Below are 26,264 nucleotides of genomic sequence, written 5' to 3'. Positions count from 1 at the left end.
TAAAAAGGTGTAGGATGATGTTCTTAAAACAAACTCAGTGCCCTCACATTTAATCTCAAATTACAATCACAGAGGAAACTTTTTATATAACTGTGTTTTTATGTTTATATGTGTTTTTATATAACTGCCTTTTTTCAGAAGCCTCTCAAAGCAGAGCAGTCTGTCTTGACTCTCTCAGGAAGCTGCTGCTCCAGTTCTTGTTTCCAATCTTACACCATTGCAGCAGCAGTTTCCAGACTTGATTGGAGAGTGTTTAGTTACAGTAGAGGGTGTAAAATAAAATGATATTAAAATGGATGGCAATGGAGGATTTAAATTATACCAACATTAACCTCCTCGAATAGGGGCAAAGCAAAGTGCTGGTCTGAAAACTCTCCTATTCTAATTGCACTAAGCATGAAGAAACAGTGATTTCTCAGCAGTGTGAATACTGCCATTGGGCTGATGACACCATTTGTGTCCTACACGTGTTGTGCAGCCACAGAATCTCTTGGCATCATTCTACTGAAGACTAAAATAAATGCAATCAATCCTTCCTTCCTTTTAAAAGTAACACCACAAAGGTGACATTTGTTACATTTCTTGTTTATAGTATTGATGGCAAGTTGAGAATGTATTTGCATAATTACATCATTACATAAAACATCAAACACAAGACATCCAGACTACTAATTAATATATATTTTTCTAGGTTTTAACACAGAGAATGATGTCTAACAAATTTCCTGTTATTCTGATTCTGACATTTGTGAATCCATGTTGTTCCAGTAAGGCTTGATATTCAGAGCCACTTCTCTCCTTTCCCTCTGTCTGCACAAGCATGTTCAAAGATTGCAGCAGAGCTGTGCTCCTGTTCTTCTTTTCATCATCCAACACCATTTCAGCCAGCAAAATTGCACAGCCTAATTTACAAACAAATGCATGCATTATCTGGCAAGAAAAATTCTGCTACCATATAGAGGGGTGCAAACTAAAAGATCTGGGTGATTTCCTTTATCATTTATGGATTTGCTTTGCTATTAAATGACTAATCCACTATTAAATGAATAATCCACTCCTCTCACAAATCCCAGAGAATTCCCTTTCACAGTATGGAGTGATCAAACACTCATAAGTCAAGTCACATCTCTGTTTTCAGGGGAAAAGGGGATGACTTCTGTAGACTTGGCATGAGGACTATAGAACACAGTAATACAGGAATAGAGTTGCATCTCTTTGGGATATTCTGCTGCTTCACATTCATATTGAACTGATGCCAAGCAGAGAGAAGAGTGGATGGCAAGCATTACAGAAGCAGAGGAAAAGTCAGCATTTCTTTTCTGTTCAATACATCCTGTACATTATTACTGTAGGACCTGAATTCTTTGTGATGGGACTGACTTAAGGATGAAATTGAACTTAAATTATCTTATTTACAGAGTCTTCTCCATATTCAGACCTGTGAGGGGAAAGGGAAGCCAAGAGAGGGCTAATGACAAAAGCACTGCTATACATACTTGCCTTTTGGCTTCACACCAAGTCAGATCAAAATAGCAGTCCACAGTGATTATTAAGTGCAGCCTAACATTCATATCTTTCTGACCTTTAAGACAATCTCATCAGAGCCATTCCAACTTGTACACCTCAGTCGTTCAACAATCATCAAGAAGTTTTAAAACTTAACCCTCCTCATTCTTCATGTCAGGAAACAATTTCCTCAGTAATGCATATTGCTTAGAAAATCTTTTCAGTGTTTGACTATTAAATCCACTCCTTCTACCAGTCAGCAAAAGATACTCAGAGCAACTGAAAAACTAATTTTGTATATTAGTAAGATGAGCTTATAATTCCTCAGGTGACTGAGCTGTATTAAATGATTGTAGAACAGCTGAGTCTGAAACAGACCACAGGAGATCTCTAGTCCAGCATCCAACTCAGATCGGGGCAGCTTTGCAATTAGCTCAGCTTCTTCAGGGCTGGCTTCACACATGGAAGCCTCCAAGGACAAAGATTTCACAACCACCCTGGGCCACCTGCTCCAACACTTAATTACCCTTGGAGAGCAAAGATGTGGTGCATGACCACAGACACCATGCCCAAGGGACTAATGCTTAGTGTTGTGCCTTAATCCCAGAGTAGATGAAGGCTGGGTGGTAGCCAAACACATTCTATTCAAATTCTACAGTCAGAGACATAGGACTTAGGGGCACAGTTTTGAAGTCTGTGACAGTTACAGGTGTGCCCACTTTAGGATTTGATTGTTTCTGACTCAAACAGCTTAGAGCAGCTTAAGGAACAGCATTAAGAACTTCATTACTAACTATGAGATGAAGCACATCTGAGTGCCAGAACAAGTCTCTCTCAGCATACAAACCTGTTAAGCTAAGAGCCAGTTTCATGTCACTGTGGAAAAGAAACATTTTAGATTTATTCATTTGTTGAATATTTGACCTTAACTATTTTAAAAGTCTATACAGATGAGATCAGTCAAAATTCCATTCATAGAAACCTTCTGAAGAATTAAAAAACCCCAATGTAATAAAGTCTGTATTTCCCTGATTTTGTGCACCTGAAATGCTCTGTAGGAAGCCTGTTTCTTCTGATGAGAGTAGCCACTATGGCACTTTTTCTTTGCCCATTGGTCAAGGAGCAAAGTAACTCCTGATTAAGTAATAACCAGGCGGATGCAATCCTTAATCCTCCTCATTAACCCTCTCCAATTTGCTAAGGTTGGTGATTCAGTATTGGTACAGCCTCTTGAACACTGGTTTATGGGGACTACTCTGTATAAGGGACAGGCAAGAAGCTCACAAATGACAGAGAAGAAAACTAGTTTGAAAGTGTAACTTTAATCTCCAGAGAGGCTTCCACTACACTTTAAAAAGAAAAAAAAAATAAATATCAATGAAGTATCAGGAAAGAAATAAACATTAGGAGAGGAAACATTAGTGACAAATTATATGAAGAGACTGGATAGAGCATGCACTTCTCCAATTAAAAACTGATGCATGAAGAAACTTTAATTTTTTAATTTTCATACAAGGTTTTATACATAAATCCTAAAACTCATCTCAATTAATGAGACAGAAAGCATATATGGCCATTCAACCATATTCAGAAAGCCCCTGAAGTGACAGTAAGCAATATGAACAGTTCGCAGCTGCCCCCTGTGCAGGTACATATTGTGGCTGGAGGCCAGAGACTGAAGTTCCTCATGACATTACAGCTGTTGTAGGAACATGTATGAGGTTTGTTCTGGTTTCACTTTTGCTTGTAGAAAAAGTGCTTAAAAAGACTATATATGAGATGTTTTTGAGTGAAGTCCCACACAGCAGTGAAAAAGTGGACTAACATCCCCAAATTCAGGCAGATGGTACAATATTAATTTTTAATTTCTGATAAAAATTAGTAGTAACCACTGAATACACTGCAGAGGGAGAATTCTCTTTAATTTTAAGGTCCAAAAAAACCTAAGCCATTAATGTAGCTCAGTACAAGCTTGCAGTTTTAACTTTACATGTTATACACAGCTATGGCATGTCTAAGCTCAATACAGTCTGTAGAAGAACTGGGCATTAAGGTACTTCATATGCAGGAGTTTCAGCCTGCCCCAGACACTTTTGAAAGTGCCCAGAATTCACTCTGGCAGAAGCTGCACTCAAACTTGTATGCAAGGCCTGTAACAACTGTACTTCAGATAAAGGGCCCAAATGGTTCTCAACTGCCAATATGAGCTGGTTGATGATGGGTATATTGCGTAAGGGGGTGAAAATTCAGCATCCCAGATTGCTTCCGGGCACACTACAGTGACAGACTCTTCTTGAAGCACAGAACGGCATCTAATAAGTTCCCTGTGATCTTAATTTGTACATCTGTGAATCCATATTTCTCCAGTAGCTGTTTATATTCTGAGCCGCTTCTCTGCTTGCCTTCAGTCATGCTGAGGGATTGCAGCACAGCTACAGGAGGGTGCATCTTCTGTTCATCGAGCACAGTTTCTGCCACTAGCAAGGCACTTCCTGCATTTCCAAAACAACCAGAAGTGGTTCCGTGTCAGTATTTTTAGCTCCAATTTAAAAGTTTTTTTTCAGAGACAGTTAGAGAACCCCTCAGACTGATTTTTTAATGGTCTTCAGTGGAAATCAGCGAAAGACGTTTACTTTCAGTGATCTCTTCCTGGAAACTACCATTTAATTGTTAAAAAAAAGGGAGAGTTTAGAGCATTGTCTCCAGAAGTTCAGACCACTTCCTGCCTACGCTCTTAAACTCAGCCTTGCTTTCATTTGAACCAAACAACTCCTGTAAGCATCTGTCATAATCCAAACCTCGCATAAGATTAAGACATTCACCCCAAATTTTTTTATAATTTATAATCAGTGTTAGTGTTTGTGGGCTAGGTCTTATTTTGCATCCTCTCCTCTGAAACAAACTTCACACATAGAGTTGCATTAAGAAATCAGATGATCTCAGTGGTCAGGCTTTTCTACTTTTTCTCTTCTTTGATCTTTAATACTGCCTGTATATGAGTCAGCAGCATGCCCTGGCACTCCACAGGGACAACCATGTTCTGGGGTGCACCAAGCACAGGATAGTAAATCACTACCCAGGTGATTGTCTCACTCTGCTCTGTGCTGGTACAGCCTTGCCTTGAAGTACCGTGTGCAATTTTGAGCATTACAATATAAATATATATATTAGACTAGTAGAGAGACCATCCAAAGGAGGGCCACAAAGAAGGTGAAGGGTCTCAAGAAAAAGCCTTATAAGGAGCAGCTGAAGTCACTTGGTTTGTTTAGCCTGGAGGAGACTGAGGGAAGACATCATTGTGGTCTTCAACATTCTCAGGAGGGGTAATGGAGGTTCAAGTATTGATCTCTTCACTATTGACAGGACTCAAGGAAACAGCATGAAGCTGGGTCAGGGGAGGTTTAGTTTGGGTATCAGGTACTTGGCTGGGCACTGGAACAGGCTCTCCAGGGAAGTGATCACAGCACCAGGACTGTCTGAGTTCAAGGGGTGTTTGGACAAAGTTCTCAGGCACATGGGGTGACCCTTGGGGTGTCCTGCATAGGGCTAGAGGTTGGACTTGAGGATCCTGATGGGTCCCTTTCAACCCAGCATATTCTTTGATTCTGTGTGCAGTTTTGGGTGCCTCAGTGCATGTGACCAAAATGATGAAGGGCCAAGAGGGCAAGATCCATGAGGTGCAGCTGAGGTCCCCTGATCTGTTCAGACTGAACAGAAAGCTGAGGTGTGACTTCATCACCGTACACAACTTCCTCAAAGGGAGCAGTAGAGGGGAAGGTGCTGATTTCTTCTCTCTGGTGAACCAGTGACAGGACACAAGGAAATGGAATGAAGCATCAGGGGAAGCTCAGATTAGACATTTGGAAAAGGTCCTTCACCCAGAGGGTGGCAGGCACTGGAACAGGCTCCCCAGAGACATGGTCACAGCACCAAACCTGCCAGAGTTCAAGGACCATCAGGATGACATTCTTAAGTCATATGAACTAGTTTTAGTTAGTTCTTCAAGAAACAAGGAGTTAAACTTGATGATCCTTAGGGGTCACTTCCACCTTGGGATACTCTGATAATTCAATGATTAAAATACAGTAGAAAGTCAAAGAGGTTGTGTATTTCTCATGGCATATGTGCATTAAGTAGAACTGAACTTCAGCCAGTTTACTATACTCTGGACACTACTGAGACAGTAAAACAACAGCAAAACAAACCGCTGCTTCTTGATTACCCCAAAGAAACTTTAGTTGGGCTAATTTTATGTATAGAAATAAGCACATGCTTAATTGATGATACAGGGCTTAGTAAGAAAGACTGGCCATGACAGAGAAGGGGGATATGATACAGTTGTATGTGAAGCCTGCAACTATAGTAAAAGCTTATTATATACTTCTGTTTGCAGCTTTGTTTCCTTCTTTTCTTAGTGTTGTCATAATGCAAGTCTAGACCTTCAGGCAAAGGCTATTATGATTGAACAAAAAATTTGTAAGCTCTTACTGGAAAAGCATTAGTCAGTGCTCATTAAAGGTACATTAACATGCACCTTTAAGCTCACAAGATGAAAAAAACATACCTGGTCTGCAAACAGCTGATATCTTGCTTAACAGCACATGTATCTTTTCATCAGGCCAGTCATGAAGAACACGTGAAAGGACGTAAAGATCTGCCTCTGGAAGATTATCCTTGAAGAAGTCACCTGTTGGAAAACAGTACATTCCTACAGAAACCACAGAGTACATAATACAAAAACAAGGTACACTTCAGGAGAGTACAGAAGTAACAAGAATGAACAGGTACAGGCATGCCCTGATTTGCAGATAAGGAAAGTGTAGTTAAAGAGCAGATCATAGACAAGAATTCTCTAACAAAAAAAATGGAGCGCAAACTGAAAGCAAGAAAGGAGACAAAGTTCCTTTTAGTCACCATGCTGATCTTGTCTAGAAATTAAATACTTCAGACAAGCACATGCAGCCTCTGCTTCCAGTGGTATTCAAAAACTTACTAATTCATACCTTTTGAGCCACATTCTCCAAACATTTTTTGTCCCCACAATCTTGAAAAATACCATGTCCCCATTTAGCAGGGGTGAACCTACATTGCCCTGTACTAAGATGTGTCTGGGGTTGGAGCAGCAGCAAAACAGCTCGTTCTGTGCCCAAGGATAACAGAAATCAGATAGAAGATCATGTGTTACATTTACCTGACACAAATGTCACTGCAGCAGTGTGCCGTCCTGAAGGCTGAAAGTAAGAGATGTTTTCAATGACTTCTGGAAGGTCAAACACTGTGACCTTGAGATTTGGGTATACTTGTACTAATTCATGAGCCAGAGCTCCAGTGCAACCTGTTAAAAGTTTAAAGAAATCAAATATTTTCTTCCAGAATTTGCAAACATTTTTAAAGACAAGGCTGTATAAAATATTAAAATAGAGACAACCAATCAGAACCAGAGGTAGACAGCTCAACAACTAACATGGGCAACAGGACTTCCTGGTTGATAGAGCAAGGTTTTAAAGCTTGTGGAATGCAGGCACAACTCCTTACTGACACAGAATTGCAAATGTGACCTTTGATATAAGTACCTCAGGGTTTTTTTGGGGAGTATCAAAATGTAAGTAAAAAGACCAAGACTTCTACTTGTTGAAGAACACCTCTAATTGTTAAGCATTTACAAAGCACTGATACATGAAATTTGACAAACACTCTCCGGCATAATAAAGACTGTGAAGTTTTGGAGTCTCTGCACAAGTAGCAACAGTTGTACCAGTATTGGGTTAATTCCTCTGAGATGCTGTCCACCTCCCCAGGCACTAAATAAAGTATTCCTCCTTTGGTGGATCTTTCCCTATGTAATAACACTTGCTCTGTGCATCTCCAAGAACAGGGTAAAAAAAAGGAATGCTAAAAAGCAGAGTTTCTTCAGGTATATCATTGGTCTTTAACATTTCGGTGGAAATCTCAGATATAACTACAACAATACACAATACAAACCCACCAGAAAATAATCAAAGCTTTTGTTTTAGCAGTGCAGTGTTTCAAGTTTGATACCCCAGTAGCAGTTCACAACTTTCATTACTTTTGAAAATCTTGGATGTGTCCAAGAAGAGCAACAACACTGCTGAAAATGGCACTCCCAGCCCAATGCTGTATAATCTGAACCACTTTTATCTTCTTTTCTGCCTTGAATTGTGTAACTGATTGAGACAAACATTCACTTATCTTAAACTATTAATATAACATTTAGGTAACTCTGTTTTCAATTAGCTGCACTGTTCTTTCATCTTAGTATTACAGTATCAGAAAAATGATGGATAATATTGCTGCAGTTCTAGTAAAAAAGACATTTTATATTTTTTAATAAGTATACATTTAAAATGTCCTTTAGGTAATAAAATGCAGAACTGAAATCAAGCTTTTTTCCTTTAATTTGTATACGAGTTCAATTACAAGCAATACCTCCTAAGTCACAAGCAGATTTAAACTGTGAAAGATCAAACGCTGTAGCCACATCTCTCGCTGTCAGGTGAGCAATGCTGTGCATGGCAGCCATAAAACGTTGCTTTACCTCCTGGCTGTGATAATAGTCCTAAAAAGGGGGAAAAAGCAGCATAATTAAAACATTATCATCAGTTAATTAAAGCTACATACAACCAAGGCAGTAGGTGAATGCAGTAAACATCAGAAGTCCCCAAATGAAAAGGTCCATTAAAAGTGCCACTGACTATTTGTTTATCCAAATCCTTTGCTGTAGTAATTAAAACAGATTTTTGCATCCTCTCAAAAATTCTGATCACACAGACATCTTGAAAGGACAGATTCAAGAGACTGAAAGAAAAATTCTTGTGCTCCTTCTTGATATCCTCACAAATTGCTTTCATTTCACTCCAACATTTATTCTGCCATGAAGGGAAAATAACCAGATAATTGGATCATACCATAAATCAGAAACATTAAAGATCATTCTGGGTTTTTTTTGATTAGGGAAGAAGCAAGCATTCTGGAGCAGAACCTCATGCCCTTACTTTTCCAAGGACACACAAATTCCTTTACATTTCACTTTTATACAGATTTCACCAGTTATGGCTGGCTTTGCAACTACCATGTATTGGACTACTATGCTGTGGTGTCCACAGTGCCACAGGCAGCCCCACAAGTTCTGCTCAGACATGTCATCCTGTACACATACAGAGCCCAGGTCCAAACTGGACACAAGCAAAGTTGATAACCCAGATGTTTAACAAAGGATGAGCTCCAGTTCACAAACATTAAACCATTCAATTTGTATATAAATTTAGGCATCTACTGCAACAGCTATCCTAAAGCAAAGTATCTTAACTTCCTTTAAAGACCCTTCAAATGATTTCCAATGGCCTTTTTGTCCTCCAGTTATTTAAGTACTAACATGAGGCTAGCAGAGCATTTAAGTCTTCAGAAGTCCTCATTTCAATCCATTGACTATACATGAGGGATGTAGATCTCTTTCAGGAGACTGCCTTCATCACCATCTTGAAGTTTAATACAAATTAAGGACCTCAGGATGTAGTCTGAAGTACAATTCAAGCCAGCAGTGCTATCAAAGACATTCTCCTACTCACACTACCAGCTCTCTGCTTACACAGGCACAAATATTTATGGCTCTCAACCTGCTTCACCAAATAGGTAATTGACAAGTTAGACTAGTAACAACCCTAAGTCAGTCTCCATCTGATTACATCCATCTGGTCTAGCTAGCACTGGGAATGGAATGCCACAGATGGAAACAGGTGGCAGAAGGATTACAATTTTATCAACTAATAGGTTTCAGCTTGAAGCTTATACAAAACTTCACAGGAGATTAGATCCCTTCTCCACTGCATCAACACAAACCAGCTTGAACTACACAGCGCAGCCTAAACTGGATGCACATCAGTATCAATTGACTGGCATCCAATATGGACAGAATACACATGTGGTAAGGTACTATCTGGTGTTATAAAAAGGACACAAACAAAAATTAAGCAGATCCAGAAGTTGTTCTGAGAGTGTGTCAGTGGGATGGGCAACACTTAATTTTGAAGAGTTTTTATCAGCACCTAAATTTCCAGTATATTCTATGATTGCACCACTACTTCACAACCTCAAGTTGAAGGGAACAGAAGCCTGGGACTGGCGAGTTTCTACCTTTTCTGAGACTGACAAATTTTCTTCAAACAGCTCGGACTCCATTTGCCCCTAGATCAGTTCTGGGCTCCTCACAGCTGGTTTTGATATTAATAGGAGTTTAAAATACCTTAAATAGATCATCTGCTTTCTTTCCAAAGGCTCGATGATTTTGCCTGCTCCCTTCTTTGACAGCAGACTCCAAGTTTGTGAAGAGAGGCCAGAGGTGATCATTAGAATGGATAATGTAGCCGTGAAGTGAGTATTTACCATCTGAGGTCAGGAAGGTGTTTGCTGAGTCTGTATTACTGTAACCTTATGGGAAGAACACAGTTGTAACCAGCTTTGTTTCAGTACTTTGCAACTGTTGTTTAAAATCTGAAGGCATGTTTCCCTGCACAAGTAACTAGTAAATCCTGATCTTACAATCTATTACTAAAAATTTGCACAAAAAGTAATTAATTCCAAAAGTATTGTCATTCTTAAAGGAGAAAATACTCAGTTTCAAAAAAGAATTTAGATGCTGGGAAATATAGATACACACTGATTTATTTTTTTTTTAACCATGGTACCTTAGTTAGATACCTAATATTCAAGAGACAGTATTACGTGTTCCTCATTCTTGACTGTATTTTTGTTTAGATTATAGCTGCTTCTTCCCTGAATTCAAGCTTTCTCTAATAGGCTTTCTCTTTAGGTCTTTTTCATTTGTCATGTCCTCTAACAGAGTTAAAAAGAACCCCTTTCTTTATTTTCTTTTCTTCCTATCTAACCATTTCAAGTCTTACTATGTAAATGATGCACATGGAAACTTAGAACAGCACAGTGTGGACTGAAAAATGTTAATCCTAATACTGACTCCCTCATTTACATACACCTTTAAGGACTGTTCCAGTTATGAGCACTAAAATTTAAGTTGTCCACAAGGAAGGATACATTGCAGAACACTCCCTATTAAAAACCTGATCCTCTGCTGAAGACTTGACAGCACTGCTGCAGCAGAAAATGGAAATTGACAGTCATTTTACATAGAAACATAGAATCACTTCAATGGAAAAGCCTTCTAAGGTTATCAAGTACAACCTTTAGCCCAGCACTGATAAGTCCACCACTTAACCAGGTTCCCAAGTACCACATCTACACACCTTTTAAATACCTCCAGGGATGGTGACTCAGCCACCTCCCTGGGCAGCCTGTTCCAATGCTTGGCAATCCTTTCAGGGAAGATTTTTTCCTGATATTCAATCTAAATCTCCCCTGGCATACCTTGAGCCTGTTTCCCCTTATCCTGCTGTTTGTTACTTGTAAAAAGTAACATCTGCTGCCCAGCTACCAGATCCTTACATGTAGCTGTAGAGAACAGTAAGGTCTCTCCTGATCCTTCTTTCCTTCATGTTTAACAACCCCAGCTCCCTCAGCCACTCCCCATCGTATCTGCACTTCAGACCCTTCAGCAGCTACATTACCCTTCTCTGGACATGCTCCAGCCCCTCAGGGTCTTTATTGTCATGAGGGGCTCAGAACTGACCACAGGATTCAAGCTGTGACCTCACCAGTGCTGAGCACAGGGACACAGTCACTGGTCTTGCTGGCCACACTACTGCTGATACAGGCCAGGATGCCATTTGCTTTCTTGGCTACCTGGGCACACACTGGCTCATGCTCAGCTGCTCTTGAACACCACCAGGTCCTTCTCCACTGGGCAGCTTTCCAGCCACTTTTCCCCTAGCTTGTAGTGCTGCATGGGGTTGTTGTGACTCAAGACTCAAGTACATGTGAGCTATTACACTGCTCCCTGGGACTGTTCATGCAACCTTTTCTTAGAAATTTGGTCAGTATTGTGTCCAGAGAGCAAAAACAATCTAAAGTTTCCATAAAGGAGACTTGAATGCGTTCATTACATAAAGTCTTCCCCCACATGAAACAATTTCAGCTATTAATAATGAAAGCAAGGGAGTAACAATCCATTCCCCTCTGCCCCAAATCCAAGTTACCCACAGTATCAAGTCAGGACCTGCAACCTTAAAAGCATCTCTTCTAGTCCTGCCTGTCTTTCAGTAACATAGGCCATTGCAGGGAGGATAAATTAATCACCTTGTGGTGTTTTCTCCAGTAATCCAAGAGAAGCACATGCATCAAGGAGTCTTTCAGTTCCACACACAGAGGTTCCAATATCACTTGCAATATCCACAGCCTTCATTGGACCTTTACCTTTCAGATGATCAAATATCTTCAGCTTAGAGGCTACAAACAGAGCCTGTGTGTAGGTAAGAAACTGTTAGCATGCTGTGTTTAAAAGACTGCAATCAAAAAACAAAAGAATGATATTGTTTGCCTAGAACTATCCCACACAACTACTGTTAAACTATTCAACACAATTTAACAAACCTCCTAAAAATTGCTCCCTTCCTTCTCAGAGGGTTTCAGTATCCTGGCTGAGTGACAGAACTTTTACTAACAGTGTTTGGGAGACAAGGGAGTACTCTGGAATGCAGCTTACAAATTTTGTATGAAACTTCTTTATTGAGATATTTAGCACTTCCCCATCTATATGACTCTTTGACCTTACAGAACATTCTTAAAAATATGAACCCATACCAAAAGATCAAATTAAATTTGATATAACTAAAGCATAAGGAACTTAAAAGCCTCCACTAAGATGTTATAACAGCTTCAATTGCTAAAATACAAGTCTTTATTTTATTAAATTAAGGAAAAACCCCAAAGAGATTAAGAACAAAAAGAATAAAACTTCATAGGATAACAGTACTACAGGCACACCTTAACAGGATGTGTACACATGGAATGGGGACAAGAGAAGAGCTAGTGCCTGATGGTGAAGAAAAGCCCACAGGCAATGGCTGCCTTAAATTGAAAATCTTAGCTGAACTTTTTCAAAGATATGCTAACCAAACCACAGAGTGAAGTTAATGAGAGGTGGTAATATATACCTCTCCATTCAAAATTAATTTGCAGTTCTCCAGTTTGTGTTCTGAAGCAGGTAAAACACCTAAAACCAAGGAACTTACGGAGAGCACAACAGTGGAGGCAAATGCAGCTATCACAGAATCCATTTCTTTACAATTGCAAGCAACTATAATGAAATTTGAATTTAAAAGTTATCAAGGAAAGAAGAGCCTTGACATTCTGCTTAATAAAAATCAAAGGGAGAAAAAGAGATTAACTTTGAGAGGTAGGTCTTGCTACTGTGTGTCTCTATATTCTATCATCTTCACCTCTTTATACAGTTTCCTTTGTTATTCTAGTAAGAAATAGGATTTATTATAATTCAGGCTTTCACAATACTGAGCCAATTACATCTAGTTTACCAACCAGATGGCTTCTGAGACCTGCCCAGTCTTTGGACTGATACCAACTGGAAAATATTAGAACAGGAAAAAGAAGGTGAGAAGATAAGGCAGAAAACTTGGCTGACCTACCCATTCATTAATTTTCAGTTCAGAAAAATAAAAAAAGGAATTAAAGAAGAAAAAAATGTCAAAAATCTGAGTGCAGATCAGACTATGTAAATATGGAACATAGTAAACTTGAAAGTTTTTAAACTTGCAAGTATTTAACCCTGATCACCTCCTGTTCTGCAATAGAGCAGTTCAGAGGAAAATAGGCAGCAATATCTTCACCTGCAGGAGCTTTTGCTCTGCTTTATAAAAAGTTCTTGAAGCAACACTCAAGAATCAAAATGAAAAAAAAAAAAAAAAAAAAAAAAAAAACTTGAGAGCTTTTGTGGAAATGGAAACATGATGAGTTTTGTCACATCACAGTTCAGTGTTACTGGTAATTAATTTTACAAACATCCATGAAGTGGGAAAAAAAAATCTCACTAGTTCAACATGTGATTCAGTACTTCATACTACGACTTTACACTGGAATAGTGGGAAAGTAAAGCTTTTCTTTTAATTTCCAGCCTCCACTGTCTTTCACTGCACAAAACTATTCAACATCACATCCCTGTAAACACTATAAGTAATGTACAACCACATGCTGATGATTCTCCATATTTATTTTCACTTAAATTGAAGAAATGCTAAGCATCATCTTACCCATTCAAAACCTCACTGCCTATGGCTAGACTGTAAGTTCACAAATAAAGCAGCCTCAAAGCCACTTTATTCCAAACCTCTCAGGACAGCTTTGCATGCCTGCAAGCAGCACGCCCACAGAACCATACCATGTGATCATGCTACAGTCTTCCTTCTCAGCTGAAAACAACTCTCCACTGTTTCAGCAAAACTATTGTACACTGTCTGGCGTGCCTCCCTCCATTCACCTAAGAGTTGCTGGATCTTTAGTTACAAGTTTGCATTTCACTGCCACTTCAGCACTTTTTTTCCCACCTCTTCCTAAAACACAAGTAACTTGATGGAGACCAGTGATCTATTAGAGTGATTACTAGTAATTTCTTCTTCCCCTTCTTCACTGATGTCTTTGCTACACTGGAACTATGCAGAAAATCTGAGAGTACTTAAAATGTCCAGCTATGCATGGTCCTTTTTTACTAATTATTAATACATTCCTTGCCAGCTGAAGTATTTCATAATACCTGGTACATACTGGAGTCCAGTGAAACAAATGTATCAGACAACAATGTAATGAATAGTTTTATTTCTTTCCCTTACCTTTGAAGCTCTAAAACCATCCATCAGCTCTAGAATTTTAGATGGAGGTTTTGATGCACTCTGTGACACTCCATTCTGATCTTCCAAAGGTACTGTAAAACCTGTTCTGATAGCAGAACTCTTTCCAGAAGGGTAAACAGCTCCTGAGGAATCCATCTCACTGCTGTCCAACTTACTAGCAACTTTGTGCTCTTTGAAATTTGAAGATTCACTTTCTCCATCACTTAGGTTCTCAAAAGTGTCCACAGAAGGGATAGAGTCATACTTTTTATGTTGTACATTATGTTTAGAAGGTGGATAGTACAGTTCTGCTAGCTTCTTGCAGAAGTGATTCAGAGGAAATCCCACCACATTCAAGAAGTCTCCATGGACATACTCAACTAACATTCCACCAAGGGCTTGGATACCATATCCACCAGCCTTGTCCCTGGGGAAGAAAAAGCAAAAACAACATAGATCTAATTAAGGTTAAGAGTAGAGTTATCACAGAACACTAATAATCCACCAGTACTTCAGAGGCTGGAATAAAGACTACTTAAGTTAGAGGCAGATGAAATCTACTAGGTAGGCTCAACACTCCAATTTGTAAATCACAAGATAAATATAAAAGATCAGTATTTCTACTAAGGGTGAGTAGCCAAAGGTCTTGATGCTTCAGACAGTGCAAGTGCAACAATCACCTAAGCAGCAGGTGACTGCAATCAGAGTGTGTTGTAACCAAGTTGTGGCTATCAAAAAGCTAACAGTGTCACCAAGACCAACGCTGCCACTGGGTCACCAGACGCACACTGATCCTCACCCAATTCCGTAAGAGGCTTAAAAGCCTTTAGGAATGTTATGTCCCAAAGGAGCTCAACAAAGATGACCTTTTAGAACTCAAATGATTATAGAACGCATCTTGCAGATCTCAGTCATAGCAATACCTAAAATGAGGATAGGGAAGACAGGACTTTTTTGGGAAAGAACAACCTATTCAAACACTAGTCTATTTAACTCTATCCATCCATGTATTGTGCTACCATCTGAGATAGAATAGAGTTGTGGTTCACAACACTGTGCTCCTAGATATCATGGTAATACTGGTAATTTGGCACAGGAATGAACCTGCGCAGAAACTAACCATGGAAATCTGATTTGTCTTTAGGCATAATTATGCAAATTCCACAGAGTGGAATGGAAATAAACACAAGTCAGATAAGCTGCAGTAGACCCAACAATTTTACTGTTTTCATACAAGGAACAAGGCAATTAAAAGTATGTTTCCTAAATAACAGCAGAATCTGAAAACCTAAGTCAGCAAGCTTAGAAACCAAAGGTCAGTCAGTGTTGGATCTTTTAACTGAAGGTAGCATGGAATTATGCAAACTGCTTGAGAAAGGTTACTACACAAAAATTAGCAAGTTTTTTAACCTTAGATTTGACTGGAAACAGCTCTTCATTCTTAGTACTTACTTCTGGATTCCCTTTCTAATAGCACTTCTAAAACAGAGGAATAAGTATACCAGCAAGTAGGATTTTCTGAATTGCTATAAACTGTGGAGCAGGACTTTTATTTTCATCTTGCATTGTAATCACTAACTTGTAACTTTGTCATTGGTTAAATTATTTCTCCTTTTATAACTTACATCAACTAAATTAGGAATATTATATTGACTAATCTGTCTTCTCATTTTTAAATGAAATTGCAGCCATTTTGATGAATGCTAACAGGAAAGCAAAAAAACCATTACGACCATCAAAAGCAGCGGTATCATACCCCCAGCAAGAACATTTACAGAACTGGCCACACGTTTCTTTTTCTACAACACTTTGTTCTGGGATTGGATAATGAAAAGAACATTTACATTCTACATTTTATTACTTCACAGGAAAGTCTGAAACTATGGAGCTCTAGGCTCTGCCATCAGCTCCTTCCCAGACTGGAGTAGTCCTTTGGTCTCATTGCCATCACAGGAGAGCTACTAAAACCACAGAGGATTTTCAGGCTAGGAGTTGTAAGAATAAAAAGTTGGGTACAAGAGGCTGGAGGAAACTAAGTCTACTCAATTATACAAGTTGGGATTACTGTGGTACCTTGAGACAGCAATTTCCCCTCCTTCTGTACCCATACTTTAGGTCAGCTGTGTATCTCTAGTATTAGTCTCTGTCATCAATGATTGACCTAAATACTATTTGCCAATTTTCTTCTTGGAGAAAAAGCAAATAAGCACCAGTAATTTTTCTTTTATTTTTTCATGTGATCATTAATTCTTGTATTATTTCAGAAAACTATTTTGCCATATGAGATTTAAAAAAAACAAAAACAAAAAAACAAAAAAAGAAATGGTCACTTGACTGCAAAAGTGTTTAGAAAAACCTGTATGCATAGAAACATGTAACCTGTATGAGTGGATGTGGAGGGGGGAACCAAAAAAAAAACCAAAACTAAGTACTGTGAGATACTTCTCCTTACTGTTTTGCAAAATTTACAGGACACTGTGTTTAGTAGTTCCTTTGCAAAGTCAGAACAAATGCTTCCTATCTTTGGGATTATATAAAAAAAGATCAATCGGCTTCTGCTTCAGACAGCAATGAAATACATTCTCTGAACCTTTGGTCCCTGAGAAACCTTGATGTCACACACCCTCCTGAGCAGAATGAACAGAACCCAGTACTGCTCACAAGCCATTTTGCTCAGCAAAGCACCGCTTAAAAGCATATTTGCTTCCAGAAGAAATAATTGGAATATTCAAAAATAATTTTCAACCTCACATTCTTCCTAAAATCCATGGTAATTACTCCTTCAAACTGCAACTTTATGGCTCACTAACTCTAAACATCATACTAATTAGCATAGTTAAAATCACCTTCCAAAAACCTACACAGAAATTTATTACAAGCTGTAGTCTTGCCAGAACATTCTCTCCACATTATCTAACTTAACATCAGTCTATTCAATAAGCTGTGAACCTTACATGTTCGAAAATATGCCTCATTTACACATAAGCATTGAAGTATATACCAAGTCTACACTGGTATTTCTCTTTCCCCAGTAAAACATGGCTTTATTGTTTTATAGCACAAATGAGTTTAAAAACCACCACAATTCATATTCTTACATGGTCAGAATTGAAGCTACAGGGACAAAAGTTCACATGGGATCGCCTGATATGCAGTCCATAGTGCTAACTATGCCTTCAGGTGGCTTCAGCTAACAGAAAGGGAAGACAAATTCCTTTCCCTTGTTGTCTCCAAATAAGTACTTTTATTTTTAGCAATCTATTGAACTTCATCTTAGGAGTAGTAATTAGTAACTGTTCTCATCCTATTTCTTCCACTGTTGTCTGGTATACCGTCTTTGTAAATGTTGCCTATATAGGCCAGTAACTGTATTTCCAGTGTAGCAGAAACACATAAGCTGAAGGAGAATTGTGACACAGCACCACACACAAACTGTGTATTCACTTTTCACAAGGATAAGTGAAAATTGAGTGGTGTTCCTTGCATCAGAGCAGTGATTTTGATAAACGAAACACACCGAGTTCTAGCCTTCTTCCAATACAGTGCCATGGTGCCCTGATTATCCAACACTAACTCTTCACCTGTTTGTAATGAACTATGCATTGTCTTGGGCATTGAAGATCCCCGTACGCCCGTGCTAACAGAAAGATAATTGTATATTGCACAAGTGCCTGCTCTAATCCAGAGTACTTCAAGTCTTCACTTTTCAAATTCATTAGGGTTCTAAAAAGGTAGATCACTCTCACCAGAGAAATGGCAGCTTTACACAAGAACAAAAGAATAGTGACCTTGCCTCACCCATACTATCATTTATCATACACACAGAGGAAAATTTCACAGAACACAGGACAATGTTTTACACTGGCTTAATAATGTACCCTAAAGCCTATCCTCAAGTGTTGTGTGGTGACATGAGGGTCTTACTTACATTGGCTCACCACTGTGAATGTAGTCCCATAAGAGCTCTTCTGACAGCTCAGAAAATTTTACTTTAGTCTCTTCATAGAAATCAGTGATTTCCATCTCTAGCTGATTGTCTACAGAAAGAAAAAGGCTTTATTAGAAACAGGAATTGTAGTTTAGAAAGCACAACATCTAGATTGTATTTCTTAATCATTTGCCAATTTTTCTTGAGAAAAATTATAAATATTTCATAGATGTATGAAATGACTAATGATGTTCTTTAGGGACAGTGAACTCAACTTTATCAAAACAGTAAGAATTTGCATTTTCAACCTCTGCAGTCTTGTCTTAGGGCTAACAGACTGCTCTTCCTGTGTGGAATATATTCTTAAATGAACAATGCTCACACAAAGCTATTTATGGATGCTGGCACACACACCCAGCACTGAGTACAAAGAAGGCTACAGCTACCCTTCCAACTTTATGACTGTTGTTAAAGAACTCTTAACAACATACCAGAGTTCAACATGCAGCTGTCATAAAAGTGTGTAGGTGCAGCTCTAAGTGCACTTCAGACTTGGGTATCCAGCAGCCCCATCTGGAACCATCACTGTCATCTCCCTATCATCTCTCAAGAGATGACAAGATTACTTTGGACTTCTGTAGCTGGAAGTGGCTGAGGGACGGTGGAGTAAAGTGCTGCACACCTGAGTATCGACCCTGCTGCATGTGGTACACTGTGAGCCTGCTGTCACTGCAGACAGAAGCTTTTCCAAAAGGCAACAGCACTGCACAAATGAGTGCACATTACAGATTATTAGCTCTCTCTAGTCTTTTCTACACACACACCAAGGTCAGCATCTCCTGTTACCACAGTTTTGGTAGCAGTGGAAACGCTTGAGGAGGAGTAAAAAGTATCTACAGTACAGACAGACCAAGGGAAGAATGCTAACCAACTTCTTCTAATGGTGGTAGTGTGAAAACAAAACACCCAAACATTTAATGACCTAGATGAAATAAGAAAATTGGTGCATTTGAAGACAGATTACCAATGTCTTTCAGTATTGATAAAAAACACTAGTCAGCTAAAAATAAAAATTTCGTCTTTAACAAGTTAAAAAACATATTGCAATTTTAGACTGTAAATAAAAATATATTCTACAAAACTGTTCTGTCAATTGCATCTCTTGGGGAACCTGCAGACTAAAGGTATATTTTTATTCATCTCACTGTGATGCAGTTCAAATTTGTAAACTTCAAATGAGATGTGGTGTGATGGCATCACTACTACAGTTGGGTGCACTTAACTTTCTTCCTTGAGTAAACAGTTAAAGGCATTATTTACATTGCTGGGCTGCTCACAGGAACCCCTTGGTTACATGTTTTATTTCTTTTGCAGCAGCTGTCCCTCTACTGTACTAGCATATGACCAGTACTGCATCACTAACTTTAATTCCATTTTACAAGAGTTAAGAGCAACCATTCCAGAAAAGATTAAAAACTGTTCATTTGTGTAAAGAAAGACTATGCCCAGCAAAATGTCTGCAAAAGCTCTAACTAAAGACTATTGGCACAATTATCATAATGCCCTTCAAACACCCCTCAAATTATATTAATGGTACAGTTTCCATAAAAACCACTTGCTTTCTCTATAAATTATGTGATAAAGAATATTGGTGTATTGCTCCCCTACAGCTTCTTAACAGTCTGAGGCATTAAGCCTCAACTGTTATAAGAATAACATAGAGTGAAGTTGATAAGGATTACATTCAGCTCTCAGTCTCACAGTCTGTAGTACCTTACTTGAATTTAATTTAGAATATTCCACAACTTACACTGGCCTTTCAATTAGTCTCACAGCTTTCAGAGACAGTATTTATAAACTCCATTGTGCCTTGTCACTTTGCTTTCTGTGTGAAAACTGAATACAGGAAGAAGGCTGGCTTTTGTGGGCAGTCTTTAATTTATATTTTGATAAGGTAGTTCTTGAGTAGAAAACAAATTCAGACTGTATAGGAAACATTTTCATCCTGTTTCCTTACTTGTACAAGCTATCATGAGAGCAATTTTTAATACAAATATTGAGTCATAATAGAATGACACATACCTTTACTGCGGCAGTGTACAATAGCCACCCCTGTGAAAACACTGTGCTCTTTCCCATTCAACCTGTCAGGGAAAAACTGTCCATTATGAAATATTCTCCATGATTATGATTATATTGCTACAGCCTGAGAAGCAGACCATTGTATTAATATTTCACTCAACGGATGGGACATGCATCCTAAACAAGTAAATTTTGTTTCAGTATTGATGAAAATACATTGGTAAAACAAAAAAAAAAAACTAACCACATAAAAAACACTGTCAAAAGCTGCAGCCATCTCAAGTCTCCAAAATACCACTTGTATAAGAGTAGTCCATGGTATCAGCTCATTCATTGTACATCAGGAAAGTGACTATTCCAAATGCACTAGAAAAGGCCAGTTGGCATAAATACTCTTATGGCCACTGAAAGCTGGCAATAAACAGCTAGGTGATGCAACTCAAACTAAACATGTAATAAGGAACTAGAGCATGTGGTATCATTTCATCCAGACTGGCCCCAGAGATCCCATGGCAAGCCAGAGTGCAGAGAAGAGCCCAGATTCCCTTACCCCTGGCTCTCTCTAGTAGTGGCTCCAGAGTGCCACGCTGTGGCCAACTAGTTCTGAGGACTTAACTATCTGCTGCATAAGCAACACATGTATAATAGCAAGTGATTGAGACTCTTTGAAGAGACTGTTTAAGGAATAGCCCCAAAAAGATTAGCCAAGATATTTTTGGATGCGATCAAAAGCATCTCACATGCTCTGTCCCCCACAAGATTCCACACCAAATTGTAAGATGAAAGTGTGTGAAAATTTTCATGACACCTTGGATAGATGCAAAGATACATCATCTTGTCTCCTTTTTTCCTGGAGTTCTAAAAAGCTTAATATTTAGTGCATTTTATATCCTTAATTAAGAGGCTGACCTAGTAAGCTTACAACAGACAAAACAAAACCTCAAAAAATTTGCATGTATCCCTTCTGTGGAAAACTTTTCAGAATCTAAGTAATGGAGAAATTGCATCTTCAAATTTGATATTTACTTAAAACTACAGACCTTGATAGCATCCTGTAGGCATCTTGCTTATCAACTGGTTTCTCCAGGATCTGCTCATCCACAGACTAAAAGAGAAAGACAGTGTGAGTGTGCTGCTTTTTCTCACATTTTAGAAATCGAGGTCAGAATGTATTTTCAAATCATGATTTCAGCCAGGGCTTCTGACCTTAGTCTATTGAGTAGAACAAACACAGATACTTTGGTAGAACAAGTAATTTAGTGCCAAGCACATGGATGCCACACTCTGCCCTCCAATGGCTGCACCTCTCAAACAAAAGGATAATTCAATTTTTTCTGTCCTTAACAGTTCACTGCCTCTGTGGAGATGTCAGGTGTAAAGTGACCTCCTCCTACAAGGCACAACACTGAATAGCTCACATGAGCTGGACTTTTGACAGGTAAGTCACCTGAGAACAAATTTCCATTACATATTAGAGGATCCAAGGCAATATTTATGGCAGTATTAATATCTCCAAAACCAGTAGCAAGGCTTCTCACTCTCAAGATTTCAAAAATCACCTTGTTGGGGAAAAAAATCTAAAAGCCACATCAACAAACCCCAAAAAGATGTATCATAATGCAGATATGCCTTCACAGTGAAGGCAGCTTTCAAACTTAAATCTAAAGACACAAGTATTTTCTACATGTATTATAAATTAAAATAATGGTAAATCACTAAAGACTTTTTACCACAATAGTGTCTGCTCCTATGACAACATCAGGTGTCCTCAGATGCTTCTGCAAAAGCATAAGAAAGAAGACATTTGTCAGAAGATGCAAAGACAACACAATCTTTTAAGAATTAAGGTAAGAAAATAGCAGCTTACTGGTTTAGAATCAGGGCTCCACACTGACCTGAAAACAAGCCACTGTCCACAAAATAGTAAACATTTATATCACCATAAAAGTGAGGCTTGAGCACACCACACCATTCTCAAGCCAAACATTTGCCCAAATATTTTATTGATGAATAAATGCATCTAGGAAATAAAGTGTATTCTGAAAAGTCAATCTGGTCTTCAAGGTGGCAAACAATTCCTTTAAAGGAAGTGCCTAGTGTTTGGAAGCCAGAGAATACAGCCCTCTAGGATCATTTTTCCAAGCAAGATTTTACTAAAAAATAAAACCCCTTTTTTAGCTACACTTCGTGTTCTTCTCTCAAACGGGAACACAGTCTATTTTTCTAAATATGAGAGGCAGTGATCTTTAAAAATTCCTTGTAAACCTTTCTTGACTTTAAACTATATCTGTCCTTATAGCTAAGTTTTGATTTACCTGCATATTGTAAGGTATACTGTTGTTACTTATCACAACATGACAGGAAACCTGTCTGTAAGTGTGACTATTATAATAAAACATTTATAGGGAGGCAATTCTTCTAGACAAAGACTTGATGTGCTCAAAATTGTTTAACATCTAGAATTAGTTCCACTAATTCCTGTATGAATAAACATTTTGAAATCTACTGAACTAGCATTATCACCAGCACAGGGTTTTGGAATGAAAGCCCAAAGTAAGTTATTTAGTGAGGTTGGGTTTAAAATCCACTCTCCTATCTTGTACTATTGTCTGGAAAGTAGTTGACAGAATCCTGGGTAACGATTTACATTAGAGTTCATGCAATATTTGCTCTGAAAAGTGGTGACACATCTGGCAATACTGTTCATTTAAAAGTGTTCAATATTCCTTTTCTCTCACTAGAATAAGATCAACAAACCCCTCTCTCTTTCAGAGCTATATTATTAAGAAATTATTATGGTCCATTTTGTGAGATTTAATCAGCTCAACTTTTACACAGGTTCTGGTGGCAAAGAGCCTTATGTGTTCACACAGTGATCACAGGCAAGGGCATAAGTCAAACACCACTGATAGTGTAAGTTGCATCACTAGTTTTGATAAAATTTAGGATACAAAATGGATGCCTTGTTTAACAGAACCTGAAATCATGTCAGCTTCTCCCTTCTTAAAATTAGATGGACAAATTCTGTTTTAAAACATTCTGGACAAAGGAAGAGTAATTTTTTTTCCTGCTTTCCTCCAGTACCTCTATATTCACAATTTCTGAACTATGCTTGTCACTCTTTCAGTGAAAACTACAGCAAAGCACTAGAATCACATCAGTGCTTTTCCTTGAAGTCTGTCTCCACAATCAACAAATACATGGAATGAAGTCAACCCTACACCTGACTGTTCAAAGAAACTGGAATATATATCCTGCACAAGAGCAGGTATGACGCTGACAAAAGATGCAGGCTGCTTCAGTTTGTGGAGGTCTGAACTGCAGGCATGAGACTTTTGATTAGGCAGTTTCAAGACATCTTTCACAAATGACAGGAAAACATCCACTAGCCTTCAGTGGAGAAAAAGGACTCGGGGATCACTTAAGCAGTGCAAGCAAATTAAATCACAGTAATATGCACCACCTAAAGGCAAAAAGCTTATTGCTGTAATAGTAACTTACTACATGCATTCTGTTTGCTACTTCAAGAGCTTTCTGTTTTGCTGTTTCCACAGCATACTCATAAGGGGCTGCAAAAGATGACTTTTCTAGTGTCTCCTTAAACCAGGATGGAACCACCTCAAACCGCAGGCCCTGTAACACAGGAAAATGACACAGTCAGTCTGATCTCGTTATTGCCCCCAAGGCATATTAAGCAAGTAGCAAATTTGACACCTGCTTTTTTACACTTTAACACATCTCCCCCGCAACATACACAGAAAAAAACCCCCGAACAACTCAGTGCTTCTATCCGTGTTTCGTGCATACGTACCCTCTGCAAGCAATCTAAAGCAAAACAATCAGAACTCTGAAATTGGTGTATATATTTAATTTTACCATTATTTATTAGAACCTAATCTCATTCATAATTTCATTATTCTTTTAGTATAAAAACTAACCGTATAAGCTTATCACGTCATAAACAGAGGATTATACTACTGATTTTTTTTTATTGAACCCACCCATAGCACTTTACTCATGCAACAGCAGTGCACATTCTTGCAGGAGCTTTACTGCACGTTTAGTGTCCTTATACACATGACAATCAGAAAACAAAACCAGACAGTTTCTGATTAGTTTCAGCAAACAATGCCAAACTATTCTTCCAACTTTCTGCCTCTAGGTTACACTTGTACAGTGTATATTTACTACAGTGTATATTTACTACACCCAGCAGGCATGATATGTTTCTAATAACTTAGTACTTGACTGAACCTCGCCGAGTTGCTTCTCCACACATGTGTATTTTGAAGTTACTTCTTCCACTTAAGTTCAATTATCGATTGAATTATTAAGAACGGTAATACTAAGCAACCTAAGTCGGATAGGTAACACCCAAGCGCTATTTGAAAGCCTCCCGCAGCCCGCCCAGCGAGGCCGACACGCTCCTCCACGGGGGCCGTACGGGCTGAATGACAGGTTACGACCGCCTTTGCTGTGCACTGGTGCATTTCCGAAAGGAGACGTGTTATTATTCCCCCGCTCCCCTCCCACGGGTGTCATGGAGCGGGCGGGCCCCGCAGGCCCGGGCCGGCGCTTGAGGCCGCCGCTGCCGCGGCCCCGGCCCGTGCGAGGCGAGCGGCCGCCGGCCGCACTCACCACGTTGGTGAGGATCTCCTGCCGGCGCGGAGAGGCGCTGGCCAGCACCACCCGCTTTCTGACCAGCTTCCCCAGCACCGGGTGCAGCACCATGGCGGCCGGCGCCCAGCCTCCGCTCCGCGCTGCTCGGGGGCGGGGAGCCCGCGGCGGCGGCCTTAAGTGGCGGCGGGCAGCGGGGCGGAGCCGGGCCGGGAGCGGAGAGCCGCGGGGCACAGCCCTGGCGGCACGGCGCGGCCCCTGTGGGGACAGCGGCTCGGCGCTGAGGGAAGGGCTGCGGCTGTCCCGGTCATCACCTGCGCATCAGCTGACGGCAGGCTGGAAACGCAGGATCAGTCACATTGGAAAAGACACCTGAGATGGAGTCCAATCCGTAACCGAACGCCACCGTGTCAGTAGACCCTGGCATTGAGTGCCACGTCCAGCCTTCCCTCGAACCAGGGACTGTGACCGCACCGCCTCCCTGGGCAGCCCATGCCAATATCCAATCACCCCGTCTGTAAAGAAATTCTTCTCCGCGTCCAATCTAAACCTTCCCTGGCACAGCTTGCGGCTGTTTCCTCTCGTCCTGTCTCTGGTTGCCTGGGAGAAGAGGCTGACCCCCACCTGGCTACAGCCCCCTTTCAGGTGGTTCTAGAGAGTGATAAGGTCACCCCTAAGCCTCGCTTTTTTCCAGGCTTAACAAACTCCCTCATTTGCTCCTCTTGGGAATTGTGCTCCAGATCTTTCACCACCTGCATTGCCCTTACCTGGATCCACTCCAACACCTCAGTGTCCTTCCTGAATGGAAGGGCACAGGACTGGACACAGGACTTGAGATGTGGCCTCACCAGTGTGAGTACAGGACACACATCATGTTTAACATCCCATGCCTTCTGCTCCACTAATGCTGGCATGAAGTATTTGGAAAAGATGTGTTATCACTTTTTCTTAGCTCAGAAGGAACTCCAACATAAGAAGGACATGAAAGTGTTGGTGCAAGTCCAGAGGAGGCCATTAAGTTAATCAGAGGGCTGGAGCACCTCCACTATGAAGATGGGCTGGAAAAGTTGAGGCTGTTCTGCCTGGAGAAGAGAAGGTTTCATGGAGACCTCATAACAGCCTTTTAGAACTTGAAGGGTGAAAACAGGGAGGTTAGAGAGGGACTTTTCACAAGGGCATGTAAGTGATAGGGTGAGAAGTAAGGGGTACAAACTGAAAGATTAAGTTAGATATTCAGAAGAATCTTTGAGGTCCCTTCCAATCAATATGATTCTATGATTCTGTGACTGTTGTCATCATCACCTGTAGCATTTTCATCAAAATTTAAATATCTCCTATTTGGCCTTTTAAGTGAAAAAGTAGAA

General features: G+C 39.7%; 1 protein-coding gene across 2 annotated transcripts; it reads right to left on the bottom strand.

Moving 5' to 3' along the window:
• Positions 1–569: 569 nt before the first annotated feature.
• Positions 570–25,040, bottom strand: ASMTL (acetylserotonin O-methyltransferase like). 2 transcript variants are annotated; one of them, XM_066313538.1, is made up of 13 exons: positions 24,922–25,040; positions 23,785–23,916; positions 22,014–22,061; positions 21,324–21,388; positions 20,284–20,345; positions 18,202–18,310; positions 14,274–14,700; positions 11,731–11,893; positions 9,767–9,951; positions 7,954–8,083; positions 6,698–6,841; positions 6,071–6,193; positions 570–902 (listed from the first exon to the last, which is right to left on the bottom strand). In XM_066313538.1, exons 1-13 carry the CDS (start codon positions 25,012–25,014, stop codon positions 688–690), a joined length of 1,896 nt encoding a protein of 631 aa, XP_066169635.1. In that variant the 5' UTR covers positions 25,015–25,040; the 3' UTR covers positions 570–687. The 2 variants fall into 2 exon arrangements, with proteins under 2 accessions (XP_066169635.1, XP_066169634.1); XM_066313537.1 differs by lacking the exon at positions 570–902 and adding an exon at positions 2,974–3,998.
• Between the last annotated feature and the right edge of the window lie 1,224 nt (positions 25,041–26,264).

The sequence above is a fragment of the Sylvia atricapilla genome, chromosome 2 (genome assembly GCF_009819655.1).
Source record: "Sylvia atricapilla isolate bSylAtr1 chromosome 2, bSylAtr1.pri, whole genome shotgun sequence".
Taxonomy (NCBI): Eukaryota; Metazoa; Chordata; class Aves; order Passeriformes; family Sylviidae; genus Sylvia; species Sylvia atricapilla.
This window is presented reverse-complemented; position numbering and strand designations above follow the sequence as displayed.